The sequence below is a fragment of the Scatophagus argus genome, chromosome 3 (assembly GCF_020382885.2).
Source record: "Scatophagus argus isolate fScaArg1 chromosome 3, fScaArg1.pri, whole genome shotgun sequence".
Taxonomy (NCBI): domain Eukaryota; kingdom Metazoa; phylum Chordata; class Actinopteri; family Scatophagidae; genus Scatophagus; species Scatophagus argus.
The window spans coordinates 10,324,538-10,344,477 of record NC_058495.1 but is presented as its reverse complement, the minus strand read 5'-3'; the positions used below and the strand labels follow the sequence as shown (position 1 = coordinate 10,344,477).

Below are 19,940 nucleotides of genomic sequence, written 5' to 3'. Positions count from 1 at the left end.
CAGCTTTCATTAGGGCTGTCAAACCGTCAGTGGCATTCGCTCAGTGCACTGGACACGGAATGATCACCTCCCAGTTGAGAGACACTACAACTGGCTGTGAGTGGCTGTGGTACTGCCTCTCAACTGCTGTATTTGTGTGCTTGGTGTGGCTAAAGTGTGGGTAACCAGTGCATTAGCACGCTCCTTCGTGGCACAAGTGCTTGTAGTTGGTGCATTAACAGTGCTCCATGTGGAGGTGCAAGATGGAGGTCATCGTGGGAATGACATAAAGAGTAGTCTTTCTGCTGGGTGTAATTGGCCCCAGCATGCTGAAAATGGACTGTGAAATGTAAGGGGGGGTCAAATAATTGATTTTCCCCCGAATGCAGAATCCAGGGCAGGGCTGTTTAGTGAGTAATTTACAAGAGCAGTTCAGTCCAGGCTGACTGGCATATCTGTTGAAAGTTCCCAGGGGCACAGGAAGAGATAACACACACCTGAGACCCTGGAGCAGATGGACAGCAGTCACTGTGCTACTCAGAGAGCAGAGAGGATCCACATCAAACTTACTTCCACACATCTGTGTATGCAGAAGGAATGGAAGCGCACATATACACCTGCACACACACACACACATACTCAGAAGATGATAGACACAGGCTATTGTATGTTGAAATAGACTCTCTCCTCTCACTCCATTTCTCTCTCTCTCTCTCTCACTCTCTCACTCTCTCTCACTCTCTCTGCAGCATTTCTGGAATTGATGAAATAAACTCATCAGACTTCCAGCAAGTTTGGCATTGTGCGAGAGAGCTGAAGTCATTTCAGTATGTAGATTTCAGACTTAAACCCATAACCGTGTTGTGTGGTGCATGACCACCCCCACCTGCTGGAGAGAGAAGGCTGGGGTGTGCATGATGGGATAGCGACGTCTGTAAGACAGGATATAGTCTGGTCCTGAATGTTTAGTGATTTTTTTTCTCCACCACAGCCTAAGGGAATTGAGACAATAGCCTTATGTCAGATAGCATAATCTAGTGGCAAAATGGCATTTTATTTGCTGTGCCAAAATTGGGCTCAAATACATGTGTAAGCTAATTGAGAAGAACCAGCTGTTTAGCCAACTGCATGGGTAAATTTCTTGTTAAATAAAATAGGTGAGTGATGATTGTCAAGATCCATGATCTCTGTAATTTGAATTTATGGAAAACACAATGATTAGCTATTGCTGCATTGTACCAGAAAGTCATTGCTGTCAAAAATGTAAATGAGGCACCTCAAGCTTGTATATTGTGCTCAACACAGCAAGGCATTTGTATGCCGCACAGTCAGTCCTCTTCAATTTTCTTAAGCATCTTGGTAAATTGCACCAAACAATTTTCAAGATCAATTCCAGCATCAAAAACAATGCACACAAATCCCAATCTTCAACCCATATTGTGTTGGAGAGGGCCCCTGTGTTTGCATGAAGGTAATTACAGTGGGATTTGATGTTGTGTTGTGCCCAGAATTCTCCAGCTTTAGATCAGGCTCAGGGTGCTCCACCCCATTAATACTCCATATGGGGAACCCAGCTGTGATCAGAATTGGAAGAGCGGGAGGGGAAATCGATTTCATTTGCAGGATTATTGATGTAACCGAGATGCCGTTTGTATGAAACATAAAGTCTCATTTCAGAGGTTATGGATAAAACTGGATTGAGGGGCTGGCTGTTTGTTTTATTCAATGAAACATTACAGAAACAGAGAAGTCAATATACACACTGCTGTACTGTCCTCACCCGCATTGCACCACATTAAAGCTGTGGAATGGTTTTATATATATAAATATATATATATCTGTCTGCCTATACTGGCACAAACTGCTGCATACAACATTCAGAGCATGTGACAAAATGTTGAAGGTGCCTATGTATTAAAGATGGAGAAACAGGGATTGTGGTTTAATAGATGTTAAAAAAGAATGTGGAGAAATTAATAAAATAAAAGTGATTTATTTCACAGCAGGAGGTTTAAAAAGGCGGGTTCAAAGCAACATATAATATTGGCAGAGAGAGCAGACCTGGCATTCGGCCTCTTTCACCCTTTGCCAAACTTTCCTGTCCACCTGTTCTCTACATATTTTAGGAGGCTTTATAAGTCAGGCTGATGTGCTGGCGAGCTGATCACCCATACATTAAAAACAGTATCAGACTTTCCCAGGGTTCGGATGGCCTAACAGCTGGATCTTTCAAGTGAATCCATCCCTCTTTCCTACTATTTCTCCCTCTCTTTCTTCCTCCTCTGTGCCCAGTGCGAGACCATTGTAGTTCCCACACGTATAACAGCAGCCTTTGGAGTGATGGCAAGCCAGATGGGAGAGTTTTTTTTTTCTTTTTCTTTTTTCCCCCTGGGCTCACGGGATTCCACTGATGACAACATTGAGGTCAACACAAGGTAAAGTCTTCTATAAAATATTTCCTCCTACCTTTGATTGCATTATATAGACATAACACAATACATATAAAACTGCTGTAGCATAGCCACGTGTGCTGTCTGTAATATATTGTAAAGTTCACACAAAGTTCTTCCGACAAAGAGATTTTTAACAACTGCTTCTGGTCATCATATTAAGGCATGGAGGCATTTGCGGGCAGTCTTCTTCACAACTTACTGTCCTTGTTTGGAGCAGATGTTCAGTGCGTTCTAGTGTCAGTGATGGGCGATGTAGAAACAAGCTTTACACATGTCACCATATTGTTACCACTGGAAGAGGAAGTTATGTCATCAGTGCCAGCTGTGCTGCAGCATTGTGTGAAAAATATAGACCAGGGGTGGAGCCAAAACTCAGATTTAGTTTGAGTGGCCCAGAGTATTTTTAACTTGTGTTTGGAGCGCAGATGCACAATAAAATGTTAGAACAGTTTCAAAAATTCTTTAAAACTTTACACTGTTCACACATGCAAGGACACGCAAAGCTTCCCTGTCGGACCTCCCTGTGCAGATTTGTTTACGGTGACAATAATTATGGGCTTAACAGTCGAGAAATGAGCTTGCTGCATATGATAAAGGAAATTGCAGAATTCCACCAGAGAGCATTTGTATTTTGACAAGGAGAAAGCTGAGCCAAGTGAAAAAAGAGAGCACGCCATTTTTGAGCGGCGTGTCTGCGAGGGGCTGGTGTTTTGATTTGTGCCTGTGTGGAGCAAGAAGGGAAAGTGGGCCCCTGTCTGGGAGAAAGGGCTGAAGCTCTGTTATGGAGCTTAGGTCTCCATCTATCCTAATAAAAAACACTAAAGCCAAACAGCCCCCCCTTACTCTCCATGTGTCTGATCCTGGGAGCTACCTGCAGGCCCTCCACAGAGCACATTTAATAATGGTGTCCACCCCTGAGCTATGGGCAACCCATACAACTTTTGGCTTGAAGCATCAGTGCGGTATTCTGAGAAGACTGAGGCTTGTCTTACTGGTGTGAATTAGTGTGGTTAGGGTCCCCGCAGTGTCTGTTTTGCAAATCTAACAGCGCTGTGTTTTCAATAATGATATTTTTGGCATTTTTCCTGAATTTAACCGCAGTTAAACTGACACGTTTATGTTTATTCTTCCCCTCTTCACTCTTTTTCACCCAGGCTTTTCAAGGCGCCATTCTTTGATGGTGTTTCTGGAAGCAGTTTGAAGTGGTTTTCCTTTGCCACCGTAATCCCTGTTTCTGTTCCACACAGACCCTGATGTGAATGAGCGGGAACGTAATGAAAGACTTGTGTTTTCGAAGGTGTTAAATCAGAATAAAAAGTGGCATTTTTTATTTGTTTTGCCTCATGTTTGATTCTTGGTAATGCAGACAATCAACAGGGTAGAGGAGTTAAGTGCATTATAAATTACTGAGAGGGAGCCACCTCGCTCTTGGAGCTCATCCTTATGCTGCTGCTGCCACTTTGGGTTATGTGAGGAGTAAAGTACTTTAGCAGAGACCGTGGAGCTGCTCCACAGCACTCCTTTGCATATCAAATAAACAGCAGGGCATGATGGCGGTGCCAACCCAGACAGCTATGTTATACAGTATGTACACCGTGATGCACATGTCTATAAAGGTGCCATTGAAGTCTATTGAATATCTCCTATGATACAGATCACAGTGACATAGTGTCTGAGGCTGAAGCGGTTTTATATGTGGTATGTATGAAGTCCTGAGATGTTTCAAATGGTGAGCTGTACCTTCAGGATATGACACTTTTGATTTGAAGCATCCCAGGTGAACATGGTAATTAAAATTAACCCACTCACAGAGAATATAATTAGGAATTTTACACAAGAGGGATTTCATATTAACACTGACACTGCACTTGTTCATTCACACTGGTTTCATGTTTTTAAATTGCATTCTGTTGATAAATAGATGTATTTGGATAGTGCATGCTTTCATTTACAGTAATAATAAAAAAAAGATCAGGATTTTCATGCTGAAAGCTCATGTTTAGAGTTCCCTATTCTGTGTGCGCAATCCGTAAGGTGAAGATCCATGACTCTTATTTTCATAACAAAGCGTCCCAGGGTCCAGCAAACAAACTGTTGTATGGATGTACTATTGATTTCACATTCACACGTCCGGACTTAAAGGGACTATGGGATTGCCCATGAATCCCAAATCTGTGTGCTACTCACAGTCTGTCAAGTTGACATCCACTCTCTTCTGTAAACTGGCAAGATTATTCACTCAACAGGATCTCTCTCCCTTTCATCCTGCGAACTACAGGCCAATCCGGCCGCTGACAGCCAAGTGATAGCATACAGATGGAAATGAAGGCAAGCGGGGGAATGGTGCTGTTTGTCAAACACCGGAGAAAGCTTCTGGGTTCACGGAGTAGTCTGCGGCAGCAAACTGGGCCTACTGACACTGACTTCACTTACTGCGAGATTTCAGCACCCGAAATACTTAACACAGTTATCATACGCGACGTATGCAGACTGAACTTGATTACCACAAGATATGCGCAGTATGTTGTATCAAAGTGACAGAGGGAAATTCTCTTTTCACCACAAGTTTGTTCCAACACAGAATGTCACCCTTATGCTTCCATTTACTTCCATTAAACACATACATATGCGAAATACTTCACTATAAGTGTTGATAATATATAATGCCGCAGTGACAGTAGTTTTTTCTTGGTGATGTATGCACAAGAAGTTATTTTCCCTCTCGAAGGCCCTCCATTCACTCTATTATGAACAACTTGTTCTGAGCCCATGAAGAACACAAATACAGGCAGATCTCACAGTCCTGCTGAGAAGTCATTCATGTCAGTTATTTGAGGAAGTAAATTATGTACAGCCACTACATTGATAACAATCATATAACAACAAAACTGGTCTCAAAAACTGATATAAGCAATATGTTCTGTGAAATGTATTTGCTTCTCCTTGAGCAACACATATAATGCATTCATGCAAGTAGTCCACCAAGCAATACAAGGAATGTATTCTGCCCTTTCAATCATAACGTTGGCCTTTGCTTGGAGATGGTCATTGTCCTCTCTGGATCACAATTCACAGTCACTGGAATGAAACCAATTTGAGCTCCTTTCATGATAATGCAAATAAATATCAGCCCTGATTTACTCGTTTCTTTTTTTATATATATAACTTTCCTCTCTTCACTCCCTTATCAGCACACAGAGCATTTCTCTCTTTCTTAAGGGTCGAATGAAAGGTCTCTCTTCTCTTGAGAATCAAGGCAGAGGAGAAGCCTGGTCCAGGACTGATTCATGTCGCACACACTGGTGGGATGTTATGCATGGATAATTGATTGTCGAAGCAGCATGGCCACTGTTGGATCTTGATGGTGCTGCCGAAATGTCACCTTACTGATGTTACAGCGGCGCCGATATTAAAAAGGCTGGTCTCAAAGGCTTCCATCCGAGCACACTCCTCTCCCACTGTGTCTGAGAGAGACGGCACTGTTTGTCAGGCTTCTATTTCAGAGGGACAGATCTTGCATTCGCAACCTTATCTGCACAGGACAGTGCACCCACTTCCAGAAGTGCATTGAACATTTCCAATCATAGGGATATATCACTCTGCTTTTAAAGTGGAAATATAAAGTGTGGGAATGATGGGGGAGGGGGGGGGGCTGAAAAACAGACCTAATTGAGATCGTGTAGGACTTATTTATACGTAGTTCGTCTCCTGCAAAACCCTGAAAAATTACACTCCAAGCTGCAAATACCCCCTTCGACAACAAAAAAGAAGCCATCATTTTCGGGGGGAATGTTTTCATACCAATTTGAAGAAGTTTTAAAGGAAAATTGTTTGGAAACGTCTCAGACATTGAGTCAGATAATGCAGTATGCATTTATATAAAAAGTAGGAGATTAAGTGGGTAGAATCCGGTTAATTTTAGAGTTGGGATAGTGTATGGAAAGCTGAGCAGGGACTGGTAAACTGTGTTAATCTATAAAGGCTTACGCAGGTAAAAATAGACTACACCTGCATGCCTTTTTGCCTCCATAATACTTTGCAGAGGGAGACTATTGAGCATCCATTTCCATTACCAAGGAACGGAAAAAAGGTATTTTACCATCAGTTTTCGGAGCGGCTTCGGTACGTTGTTCAAAGAATGAAGCATACTGCTGCTGTCAACCCAGAGGCCTGAACCAGAAAAAACCTGAACAGAATCAAAATGTTTTGCTAAATTTGTTGCACCATGAATTATGCTGAGTTGTAAATATATGAAGTAATTCCATATAGGAATAAAACTGCTATAACAGGTATGATAAGTTTATAAACCAGTCTCCAACTGCATTATAAAGTATTTAACAACAACAACTGAAAATATGATTTTTTAACATAAATTCTTGTGATGGTAGTTTCAGTTTTGGAACTAATATAACAAAATATTTGTTAAGTATTGGATTTCCATTGTGTGTTTCCAATGTTAAATGGATAGCCCTTCCCTTGTTGTGCCTCTCTAACATACCGAAACCATTCAGAACTCAGGGCTTCCCCTGTAATCAAGTGTGAATGAACATGTAAACTTAGCCAAGTATTAACAGAACTTGGTCTTCCTTCTGCGCACAGCAGTTCATGCTGCTGTGTGAATCCTGGCTGGCGTGACAGAGGTAACAGGCAAACAGCTTGAGGAGTGAAGAGGACCTTAAACAGACAGGCGGGAACAGACCATACTGTTTGGCAGACGGCTGTGGCTGAACGGGGAGAAAGCAGCATTAATAGCCACCATATGTCTGCATATTCTGGGGTCTCCAGCGTAAATTTCATTACCCAACGCACAAAATGGACCATTTAAAAGACGTGTGTAACGTGGCCTGAGACAGCTACCGTGTGAAAAGTGGGCCGTTATGTGTGAGAGCCACGGCCTGATCTGTCACGCTGGGGTTTTTAAGGAAAAATGGGGGTAGCAGCTGTTTGGTTCACCTGTCCTGTCCTGTACACGGCTCTCCATCAAACCAGAGGCCACTGTCCTCACAAGTCTGCCTCCACAGACATGTTCCTCCACAGTAATCTCAGATGTAACACTCCTATCTAATGTGACAACATTTACAAGACCACAGCCCCTCTGTTTATCAGACTTGTACAATTATATGGTGTTCCATTTGTATAAGCACGCTGGTTATAGTGGGCGAGATATCCATAAACGTACTGTAAGGACTTTATCCTGCATATGGTATGTATCACACGACGTTTTTCCACTGGATGGTAAGAGGGATAAATCAACACAATGAGACACTGCATATTGGACCATCAGGTTGTTATGTAGGCTAAACTACATGATTGTGGGTTTACGATGGTAATTTTCAAGCACCTACCAGTCAAAGGGATGGAAGTTTTAGTGTGAGTTCACTGTGGGAAAGTCTTTAGTGGAAAAATACTCACAGCTCACAGAGTATGTGATTGAATTAAATTTAACTGTTTGCACATATGTTCCCTTGTTTAAGGGGGAAAGTTACTACAGCACTGCTTAAGCCATGGATTATCTGTCTGTGTCCTCTGCCTCTTTAGCATCAACATGAATTCACCCACTCAGAGTCTATCACACATCCACAGAGCTCCCTGAGAGAGAGCGGACCTTAGGGAAGCCCAAGCGGGGGGGACTTCGACAGAGTCGAGAGGAGCTGAGCAGGGCTGCGGTTGAGCCCATGGGCATGGCCCTCTCACTCTCTGGCAACCACTTTGTTAGGCACACAACACTAATCCTCCTTGTGTCTTTATTGCCCTCTGTGTAGAGGAGCAGGCCGGGGCTGGGGCTGGGGGGGGAGCACCGCTGCAGGGCCAGTATCATCAGCATTCCTGTTTGAAGATAGGCCACGCTGTACAGCATTAAGGCATCTAATAGAGGCAAGCTGAGAGCAAAACAGACTGATACTCACTGAGACAGAGAGGGAGAATAAAGAAACAGGAGAGTCACTTTTACCCCCCCCCCCCCCCCCCCCCCTTAAACAGAAGGGGTGGGGACATAATTTGAGAATAGGCAGATTATTGCAGCCACAGAAATGACTGTGAGGCAATTCTGGTTCATGTTGTTACACATACTCAATAATCTAAACAACACACTAATGTGCTGCCTTAATTTGTAAGTCTGCCTCTGTGGTTGAAAACAATTTGCCATGCATTGAATTTGTAGGAATTTCATTTTGGATGATTCTAAAGCATTTAACACAAATTGTTTAATGGATGTCGATACATCCAAACAAATCTTTTTTCAGTTCATCTGTTAGTTAGTTGTTTACAGTTAGTACACATCTATAGATAATTTAACAAAGACGAATGCCTTCGTTGTAGCCTCACAAAGCCAACTTTTGTATGGTATTATTATTATTATGTGTGGTATTGAGATTTTTGTTGAAAATATTCTCTCACAGTTGGCCTCGCGTCTCATCTGACCTGCTCAAAGTTCAACTCACTCAGCTGGCGCCATCTTGTGTCCGTGTGGGACTGCTGACTGTCGACACAGGTGCATAAAATTCAATGTCACCTTTTCCCCCAAATCTGCTCACTGTCCCCCAGCTGTCACCTGAGCACTTGGCAGCATAAGGTAATAGCTTCAAGATGCAATCAAGATTATATGCTTGTCACTCATTCCAAGCGCTCAGTGGCTTACAATGTGTGAAACAGACACAAGATAAAGCCTGTGCACAGATGGGAAGATAAAATGCTTCTAAATATTCATCAGTTTTCGGAGGGCAGACCTGAATGCTGTCATTAGATCATCGGGAGGAGCAACTGGTTAGCAAAGGGCTGGAGCAAGAGGAGATGAAATGTAGCAATGCAAAGAATAAATAAAGAAAAACATCTGAAAATTTAAATCTCTTCCTGAAGAAGCAAATTTTCTGTAACCACTTTGAATTTTGTACCACTCTTCCTTATTGGGGATCTGAAAGAGGGTTTGCAGCTGTATATCTCAAATGAACAGAGCCTCTGCTTGTAAGCTACATCCATATTAGCAGTCTATTTCCATGTTTACACAGCTCCATATTCTTTGCAATAGTAACAGGATTACTTTGTGACAAATGGTAATTTGTGGAATTCCCTCATTTCAGCTTGAGGATTTTCTTTTTCCTCTGTCCCCGTCTTATTAGAAAAAAAAGTTTCTGTATTCTAGTTTCCCCTGAGGTTTGATTCCAGAAGCCCTTCAGGTTTTGGAACAGACCTCTGTGAAGGGCCAGATAAAGCAAAGCAAGGCCTGGTGATGGAGGCATGAGGGAGCACGGGAGAAATAATAATACGCAAAGGAATCCACTGACGTGCAACGCTTTCCTCCATGGGCCAATCTCACATATGCCACAGACACAGACTATATTACTGCATGGACATAAACACACTAAACAATTTTGAAAATGATCTTCTATCATGTGTATATTTTGTACAAACTATGCATGCTTTTAGCATTTTCCAAAGCATGCTGCAGTGTTTTAAAGATACATTTGTAGCTATTTTATATTTTTCTTACTTTCAGTGAATCTTATGGAATACCAAAATCTAACATGATAGTTTGCTCTTCAATGCTTTCCTGCCCTTTCCACCCTGTCTGCAGCTCTCATTATTACCTACTGGAAATGTACTTTAAAAAACTGGCTAAAACTACATAGTCTCTCATTTCTTTGTTTTCCTCTTTTTTCTTTTTTCTTTTTTATAAATTTGTGGTTTTTAGCTAATGTTACTTAACAGCGGAAATCAGTGAATTTGTTGGGGACTATTTTAAGCCGGGGATTAATACGTGCTAGTGAGCGTAAATGGCAGCAGGGTTGTGTCTGTGGGACTGAGTGACTGAATAAACTACAATACCCGTGTTTATTGTAATAAAGGAACTTGTCATGCAGTGCAACAGTGTGTTTTATATGTATGTTTTTAATAGTATTTGGAGAACAATGGGGCTCTGTGCACAAAGGAATAAGCTATGTCAGGCTTTAGCTACACAGACAATACTTGTTAGTGGGGTCCATTTGTTAACGGTTTTTGGTATTTTATGGGATTTGTTGACAACAACAACAACAATCTAGAAAATGTCTGTCTGATTTATTTTGGTTTTTCATTATTTTCCAGGCATTGTTTTAATCTTTTTTGTAGCGGATTAAAAAAAAACACTACTGACAAAGAAATGACCCGTGCTTGAGATTAAAAGTTCGAAACCCTGTGCATATTCATCATTTTATTTGTCAGTTGTTGGTCAGATCCTTCATTTTCAGTGTCTCAGACATCACCTGTCATCATTATCAGCATCATCACTGTCACTTTGAAATATTTCTTCAACGTGATCCTGCACTTTATGATTAAATGCCAAAAGGAATTAGTAAATGTACATAAGTGAATTAATGTATGGAAATTAGCTTGAGTGCCACCGTGGGTCTGGTTCAGTTGATCCCCAGCTGCATATGTTGGTAATCACCGCTGCCTCTTGGATTCATTCAGAGGCACGCAATAAACAACCTGCTGCCAGCAACCCCTACGCTTTTGTCTAATCTGCCGTTTCACTGGGCTCTAGTTTGTCGCACAAATATGAAAGTGAATCTTAGCAGCAGAATGCACAGAGGCACATTAACTAGGATGGGTGTCTGCACACTAAAGCCCCAGACGTTAAGTCTAGGATTTACACTGGAATATGATTCCCTAAATGTCTCAAGAGTTTTGGTGCAGAAGTTCTCAGAGATATCTTGAAGAACTTGGTGACCTACTGTCTGGTGTTGTTTTCAAAACCACATTCATTGCATTACTGAATAAGCTCTTAAAATTGAACCTTACAGCTGACGATAAGCCTAGGATTAACTGGCAGGCCACATGAATTTCTTTAAAAGTTGCTTTTTGATGTCTTATAGTGTCCAAGTAAAATTTTTCCTTGATTCAAGACAGTGGTCATCATTACGGTTTCATTTCAACTTCTTTCTCGAGCTTCCCTTGACAGCTCGTCCACAATCTTTGGTTAATGCCTCCACCTACTGGAAAAAGAATGTACTGTCTGTTATTGAAGGCCATTGAAAGCACCTTGTGTGATACCTGCTTGTAGCTTAACTATCACCGACTGGACAAGTCTGAGGTTTATCACACAGTAACATCAGCATGTATCTTTTTATCTTAAAGACTCTTAAACAGTGTCTTGCATTTTTATAGTTTTTAAAATATGCACATATATGGCTCAATATATAACATGTGAATATCCTAAACTATTGTACAATTCAAAACAAAACTAATAAATACTAATAAATCTCTAAATTCCTCTTGCAGTATTTAGCCCTATTAATATTGAGTGTACCGTAGAGCGCCGTCTTTGAAAGAGGGATAGAAGGACGAAGTCTGGCAACCCTACTCCTGTCAACCCCCACCCCCCCATTGCAAAGCACGCCAGTGGCTGCTGGAAGTTGCACGGCGTAGTTAGCATCTTTGCACAGTCTGGAAGCCAACCATGGCAGGCAAGAGAGCGCTAGTAATCCTGTCTAAAGGTGCAGAGGAGATGGAAACTGTTATTCCTGTGGACATCATGCGTAGAGCTGGGGTTTGTAACTCGTCTCCAGGCTTGTTGAGTTGCTGTATGTTAGCAGTTTGCTAGCTAATAATGCCACTGACCATAGTTTAGTCCTCCAGTCCGACTTTATATTAACGTTTGCCACCCCTTCATTCAGTCCACAACACTATGACGATTAAAATGTATTATTAGACACAACAGCCTTGGGAAGATTCAAGTTACTGTTACTGTGTTAACGACGCGAAACACAACGCTGAGCATTGAGCGAGCTAACGTTATCACAAACGAGCTTTCTAACTTTCCCAAACTAAGAGGAGAACTAACGTCAGCCGTAACTAACTCTACTTAACCATCAGCATTTATGATTTTTACTGTTTAATTGGTTATTTGGTGGTAACTGTTGACGCATTCACGGCCTCTAAATGAGTGCGAACAGAGGGCAAGTTAAATGTCAAAGTCCAGCGTCGTTGCACTTCTCCGCCATTTGATAGCTTTCAAAATATAGTCTCCATCATCAGACAGGATGCCATGTTTTGCCTTTATGCTAACGCTGTACATATTTTATTACTTCCCCCAAACGTGTAGATTGCAGTGACGGTTGCAGGACTGACGGGCAAAGAGCCAGTCCAGTGCAGCAGAAACGTCGTCATTTGTCCTGATGCTAGTCTGGAGGATGCCAGCAAACAGGTTGGGCTCAGCATCTATCTGCTCACGCTGTCATTGCATGTTAATATGGTAACAATGAAAGCCATATTTCGTGTTTTATAACTTATATGTTTTTCTGTATGATTAGGTTCATTAATAACACTATGTTGGATGGTACCCTGGGATTTCCAGCCTTGATGTCTCCCTTTATCTGTCATGATCTGTGTCTCAGGGGCCTTATGATGTGGTGCTTCTGCCTGGAGGAATGCCAGGGGCCCAGAATCTGGCAGAGGTGAGAAATACTCTGCTTGTACAAGGAATCTTCATTGAATCTTCATATTCGATCTGCAAGGGTTCCAACCACAAATAGTTTTTTTTTCTCCCAAGATCTGCTTCAGTGTGACGAGTCATCCTTCATGACATGAGTTTTCATTGCAGTCTCACAGATAGCTGCATCATGCTGCTGTGGTCCTGCTTAGTTGCAGAGACATGTCCTTGTCCAGTGAATCTGAAATTTTCCATACTAATGCCACAACTACAATCCCATCTAAAATAATATTTTCTTAGAAACAGTTAATAATAATAATGCAAACTTGGTTCCAAATTTTGATTATTTCTCTGTAATGTTAAACACAAGTGACTAAATAAGCCGTGATCATAGTTAAAGTTTTGGATTAAAAAAAAAAAAAAATTCTGCATAAATGTTTAGCACTCAAACACTTGGCTCAGACATGGTTATACTGAGCGATGTCATGGAAACAACATGAAATTCAGATGGTAGCTCCTTTAAACCTTGTACATTTTCTTGTCTTTCATGTCTTAATCTATTATTTATTGGCTTTATTGCTAAAATGTGTATTATCTATGAGAAAAATGCACTGATCTGCACTAAAGAAGGCAACACAGCATTTGTGTTGTTTAAGTGATCATTGCCCAAAGCACCTTGCAACCATTCATATCAAACAGGACCTCCCTGGGAGGAGAGGAAAGAGGTCCAGGTTTGGAGCAGTGCTGGCCCACCTTGGACTTAACGCTAATATACGGTCGCAGGAAAATGAAATGGCTCTCAGGCTGGACAAGCAGTGGATAATCTGAAACTACTCTGGTCTGGTCTCCAAGACGACATCTCTGATCTGATCAAGCTGATACAGAACTGTGTTTCCAGCTGAGCAGTACAAGGGGATCCAGAATGTATGTTTATATCAGTGATCCCGTTAACCAGCATTAAAGCAAGCTTGTTACCTCATTCAGCTTTAGATGTGTTTTACAAATACCCACCCCACAGTTCACCTTCACCTCTGCCAGGGTTGGAGACGATGAGGTGGTGACTGAATATAAATGATAGATAACAAACGTGCTAATCAATGTGCTAAGGCTGTTTTTCAGAAAGGTCTGATTTTTTTTTTTCTGGGAAAACTGAACTTTTTTAATGTTGACAGCACCATTGTTACTCTGTTTTATAAGTCCTTTATTGAGAGCATCCTGTCTCGTCGCATTGTTTGCTGGTATCGAAACTCTGGTGAAGCAATTCACAGGAACAAAGGGATAATTGTTCAGACATGAGGAAGAATCATGGGTTTGTAGCAGATGGACTTGTACTGCCTTTATGTAATCAGACTTTCTGTCAAGGCTGACAAGATCAGCAAGGATCATTCCTATCCACTAGCAGCAGAGTTTCCCCCACTACCTTGTAGCTGCAGGTATGGATACTCCAAATTAAGAACTGTTTAAAAAAAATATTTATTCCCCTGGCAATAACACAATCAAATAAGATGTGGTAGTGTTATTGTAAGATACGATATTTGTATGTGTATGGGCAGGGTGGATATTTATTCATTAGCACTTATTATTTATGCAATTTGTGCATTATTTATGCATTATTTATTCATGATGTGAAGTGCTTTGACCAGGGATGCTAGCATGATTAGTGCAGTGTGTTGTTGTTATTGCTGTGTTATATTTGTTCCATGTAGTATTATGTGTTCTTATGTCTGTCTATGTGTACTAAAATTTGTGGTATAACACAAGTCCCCTGTTTGAGCACGATAGTACTTTCTAAACTAAACTAAACCCGTTTGAGATCTGCTGGGCAGGGCAGCCCTGTTTGAGGGTCCCTGCAAACACTCAATGCCCAGGGCATAATAACATTTGTAACAACCCTTCTGTGACCCTGAACAGAATAAATGGGTATAAAAATGTTTTGAATGGAAAATGTCACCATCATTTATATTAAAGACCTCTGTTTCATGTTATTTCTTTTAGTATCATTGGTTATACCATGTATTGTTTTGTGTGTTCAAAAAATAAAAGTTGATATTATCAAAGTCAGAACTTTAATCAGACTCACCTGATAGATGTGGTCTGACAAAGAGTTTTTTTGTTTAGTTGAAATATTATTGTCGTTTTTTTTTCCCTTAAATCTGTGGTTGTACTGAAACAGCAATGTGTTCCTTTTTGGATTTAAAATACTGCCAGTTTGTTTATACCCTAGTCAGCATATAAACTGTGATATCACTTGGCCTGAAATGACTCACTGTGCACCTGGTTTCCATGCTCTCTTCCAGTCCCCTGCTGTGAAGGAGGTGCTGAAGGATCAAGATGGCAGAAAAGGCCTGATTGCAGCCATCTGTGCAGGTACATTTTGTGAAAGTCCTAATTATACAAGGCACATCTCTAATAGTGAGGCCTTTGTGTGGGTTAAAGTTTAAATATCACATGACCCAAGGTTGGAAATTCCAGGGTACCATCCATCATGACACATGATGTTGCTTTTAATCAAATACTCACAGAAGGGAATTACTCACTTTAAACAGCGCAGTTTATTCTGGTGCTCGCTTTTGAAAATATCATGTTTCTAAGTAATTGAGCACTAAATGTACTCAACAGGCATTTTCCATATCAAATCAAACCAGTTTCACAATCCAGTGGTAAAAATTAATAAACCGTGCTCTGTGATACCATGTGACCTGTAACCATTTTTAAATAGAAATAACATAAAAGGTATGATATTGTGGTTTTAAACACACCAAGCTAATGTTGTGCCGGTAAATGGGATTTGGATTTGCCTGAAACTAGAATTTAAGATCTTGGACAGAAAAAAAGGTGCAGTTTTTATAAGTGTATGGCACTGGAGTCAGTGGATTTTCTGGTATTTTGGTTACTGGATGTGCTCTTAAGGAGTTTATCACACACCTTTACCGTGTTTTGACAAACAGAGACTGTTAACAAACGACATGCTTCACTCATATCATATATGTATAGTATATATATATATATATAGATACTCACACTCATATACGTCATGTGTGACCTCTTTTTGGCGTTTGAAATGATTAATGTTTGATTAATAACTGTTCCTTCATGAATCCACTTGCACTGACATTTTATTTGACAGCCTCTGTATGCAGAGAAAGGACACTGAAAGGACATTCTGAATAGGGACGGGGACCATTGCGGCAAAGTGGATTGAAGGATGTCCTAGAAAATGACTGAGATCCTCACGGGAATATACTGTTTAATGAACCTGCTAGCAGGAGGGCCAGTTGCAAGACTCATTATTCTGCCCGAACATGAAAATTATTATCCTGATGTGAAAAAGATTCATTCAAAAAGGACTTGAAGAACAATAATGAGGGGAAAAAAAACACAGGATAACACTGTATACTTTTTTGATATAATATTTGTCATAACATACATGTGAGGTCATGTACACAAAACATAGAGACATCATTTCTGTGACTCATTAGATGCTAGAAAGATGATTGTCATCACCCTTCTGTGTACATGTGCCTCGTTGTCTTATTCTGGGTCTCAGAAAGTTTGTCTTTCTCCCAGACTGGCGTCCTCTGGGTGGGGACTGGCTGTAACAGGAGTCGCTTGGCTTTAGCCGACAGTCTGCTGTTATGCCAGGGGAAAGAGTAATCTTTAGACTGCACGGGAAGCCAGCCAACGGGCATAATCAATAACTTTCTATTTATTAACAGTTTTTGGATGAGCTCACTGCAGTGCTAGGGCATTACCAAAGTTAATGCAGCAGCAGCAGCCGCCACGGCCGCCGCCAAAGTGTTCAGCCTCTCCTTTTCCCCCTCCCCCTGTGTTTTCAGCATGATGCAGAGTCTTTGGAGAGAGGCTGAAAATGTATACTGTGTGTCTGTCTATGTGTGTATTCTTAGAAACAATGGTACAGTTGAGGACATATTTAGGACGTAGTGTTGTCATCAAATATTTTATACTTATGCAGGACATTTATCATGCTGAATCATTAATGTTAAATGCAGCATTTTCAGTATTTTGTTATTTTGTACTTTTTGTGTTAAGGAAAGTGATTCAAAGACATAATATTTCACCCTATTTTACATTAGATATGTAAAATAAATATCCTTTTTTAACTGTGTAAAGATGAAAACATGAACTGGCACAAGCAACAGAACATGATCCCGTGTGTCACTTTATAACAGGAAGCTGTTAAATGAGGCTCAAACAGCTTTGCCCTTCTGCAGGTCCCACTGCTCTTCTGGCACATGGGATCGGGTACGGCAGCACAGTCACTACACATCCTGCCATGAAGGAGAAGATGATGGCTGGAGGTAAAAAAAAAAAGCAGAAATCAACACCTCATGGGGAAAAAGGGTCTGAAATTTGTTGAAATGTACTACTAGTGGTTTTAATATTGGCAGCTCCAACTCATAAAAGGAGGAAGTGTACTTGTCAATAAAGGACAGCAGATGGTGCTGTACTTGCTCTTACTAGCTTATAGAAAATCATGTCACTGTGCAGTAGATAAGACCACCCACTCGAGCGAAAGCGAATGCTGGAATTTGACAGAACATACTAGAACTGGGTCAGTAAAAATGATGATAGGCTATCTATGTGTAAGTGCTTATAGCACATTGTGATGTCATGTGTGACTTTCAGTCTGAAGCTTGAAACTCTTATTGCGATTATCCTCATGGTATTGCTCTTTGTCTTTTTTTAGACCACTATAAATATTCAGAGGCTCGAGTACAGAAGGATGGACATTACATCACCAGCCGTGGGCCAGGAACCAGTTTCGAGTTTGCCCTGACGATTGTAGAGGAACTTATGGGGGCTGAGGTTGCAGCACAAGTCAAAGCTCCTCTTGTTATGAAAGACTGACTGTAGTCACTCACTTAGAAGCATCACTGTCCGCTATATAAGTCTGGCGCTACTGAGACAGCTAATTCAATGTAGCTGGCACAAAGAGTCAAAGTCACCAGTGACAAATCATTCTCCCTTGGGGACGTGTGGATGTTTCTGTTCTGACAGGTTATTGTCCTGCTTTGTCTTTCTTATTTGGCAATGAAAGGCACCCTTCTGTTATTTAAGGCTGAAATACAGTATAGATAATCACTGCACAGGTTTTCCAAATGAGATGAAATTTATTTTCTGTCTCTATAGTTTTTCATCAAATTGTTTGTTCATCAATTTGACAGCTTTTAGTGCCATTAAAGTGATGAAACCGTCTTACTCTACGGGTACATTATATTCTACGGGGATATTAACACTCGAGGTCATTGTGACTTGTTTTCACAAGCTTGCAGTGGTTGTTGACACCTAAATATAGGCTGCATAATGTAATGTATTATGAGCGCTGCCTAGAACGCGGGAAGCAGAATCCAAATAGATTGGCAGATGGTCTGGCCAATGAGAATCCTCGGCCTGGCTGCAGTTGTATTCTGACTGACGAATAGCAGCCTGCCCGCAACCAGTAAGGCGGGGCTCTGATGCAGCGCGTGGTAGTTGTGTCAGAGCAACAAAACCCAGAGGGTCTTCACACAGTCAAAAAGGAAGAGAAGGATTTCGCCAAAGGTAAGAGCAATTGGGCTTTCTCATGTGACTGTTCTACACTTTCATCAACCATTCTGCCAAAATGGGTTTAACGGTATTCGGATATTTTCACGGCTGTATCTACTATATGTTGGCAAAGCAGTTTACGCAACGTTAATCACAGCAATTAACGTTAGCTACTTACGGTATCGAAATTAATACGACATTGTAACGTTACCGTTAGTTAATAACCAGCAGCAACACGGACAAGTGTCATTAAATCATTAAAAGTCTGGCTGTTTGTAACGAGCAATCATTTTGTTGCACGCGATTAGCTTGCTAATTATGCCGAGTGGTGAGCTTCAAGTTCGCTGCAATCCATGGCATAATGGATTGACATCAGCGTCTCAGATTGACCGGGCAGAGTAACGTTAGCCTGAGGTAACGTTCACTTCATGCTCGCAATTCACAGAAGCTTTCAGACCGAGTAGACACGACCGCTAGTGAAATCAGAGGAACATCGTTTCTTAACACTGAGAGATCGTTCTGCAGATGTGACCAGACATGGAGACGTCAGCTCCAGAAGCTCTCCGTCCTCAGCAGCAGCCGCAGTCAGACTGCGCTGACTGTAGCTAAAAGGCTACAGTGCGGCAGAGGCCAGGTTAATTCCTTCATCAGTACAAGGCGTCACCGTGACAACGGGGAAAGCGCTGTCAGACACGTGCAACTAACAAAATAATGAAACCCAGAAAGATTTCTTACGTATACCTTGTAATTGGGGGGAAAAAATCACGACTACTTAAAATGTCTTGATCTTGAAGTTAAGGTCATGCTGGATTATTTGAATGACAGAAGATATGGACATTCGTGTTTCTCATTCCTCGAAGAAAGTACCTGATCAGAGCTTGACACGAGGCCCGTCAAGATTATGCTCTCATTTTCATTTGAGCTCTTATAACAGGAAGAACCCGAAGTGTTACCTTCCCCTCTTTCACTTTACAGTGACAGGAAATACAGCACAAGTTCTTTTTCTGGTAAGCTGCGTTTTCATTTGCTGGGAAACCGCCTATTAGCAAAGCTTGCAGAACCGCAGCAAGTCAGGGGTCATCCAAATAGGAGGGCAACTCAAGTGGCTTTTTCAGCCACCATTGTACAACCAAACAAGAGTGATCCAAAAAAAGACTGCAGCGCTCTTCTACCATTACAATGCATCCTGAATGCACTGTTTACTGTTAAAATCACATTGCATCAAAATCCACTTCAAAATATTGAGTGTGCGCCTGTGTATGACTGTTACCTGTGGGTACTTGGTTCAGGCTAGTTGTTTGCCCTATGACAGTCTTAAGCATTTTAGATGAGGCTATGCCTGTCATGTTGAGGCAACATCACTGCATTGTGTGCCTGTGCTAATATGTTTCATTTCTGTGTTTCAAACTTGAGAGCTAATTGTTGCCACTCCCTGTCAAATGAACATCAGTGCTTAAATAGTATCTTGATGACAGTTAAATAGCACGGTCTCATTAATGCTATGTTTTCCAGTTGGGTATTTATGGAACGTTAACATTTTGCGCTGTTGCACATAA

The 19,940-nt window shown here is 41.2% G+C and overlaps 2 protein-coding genes across 3 annotated transcripts in view; both read left to right on the top strand.

The window, feature by feature from the left end:
- Positions 1 to 11,800: 11,800 nt before the first annotated feature.
- Positions 11,801 to 18,052, top strand: park7 (parkinson protein 7). Its single transcript, XM_046383336.1, has 6 exons — positions 11,801 to 11,955; positions 12,511 to 12,612; positions 12,803 to 12,862; positions 15,135 to 15,204; positions 17,070 to 17,156; positions 17,546 to 18,052. Exons 1-6 carry the CDS (start codon positions 11,866 to 11,868, stop codon positions 17,704 to 17,706), a joined length of 570 nt encoding a protein of 189 aa, XP_046239292.1. The 5' UTR covers positions 11,801 to 11,865; the 3' UTR covers positions 17,707 to 18,052.
- Positions 18,053 to 18,182: 130 nt separating this feature from the next.
- The window catches only part of kcnab2a (potassium voltage-gated channel subfamily A regulatory beta subunit 2a), a 77,526-nt gene continuing 75,768 nt past the window's right edge, over positions 18,183 to 19,940 (top strand). For both annotated transcript variants that reach the window (XM_046383335.1, XM_046383333.1), the window contains exon 1: positions 18,183 to 18,399. The gene's annotated coding sequence lies outside the window, so the exon portion shown is untranslated. The remainder of the gene's footprint in view (positions 18,400 to 19,940) is intronic.

What these genes read in the sequence shown, in the direction of transcription:
- park7 (XM_046383336.1), top strand. Translation starts at nt 11,866, where the DNA reads ATGGCAGGCAAGAGAGCGCTAGTAATCCTGTCTAAAGGTGCAGAGGAG. An exon ending in ACATCATGCGTAGAGCTGGG is followed by an intron (nt 11,956 to 12,510) that starts GTTTGTAACTCG and finishes CCAAACGTGTAG; the next exon opens with ATTGCAGTGACGGTTGCAGG. An exon ending in GATTGCAGCCATCTGTGCAG is followed by an intron (nt 15,205 to 17,069) that starts GTACATTTTGTG and finishes GCCCTTCTGCAG; the next exon opens with GTCCCACTGCTCTTCTGGCA.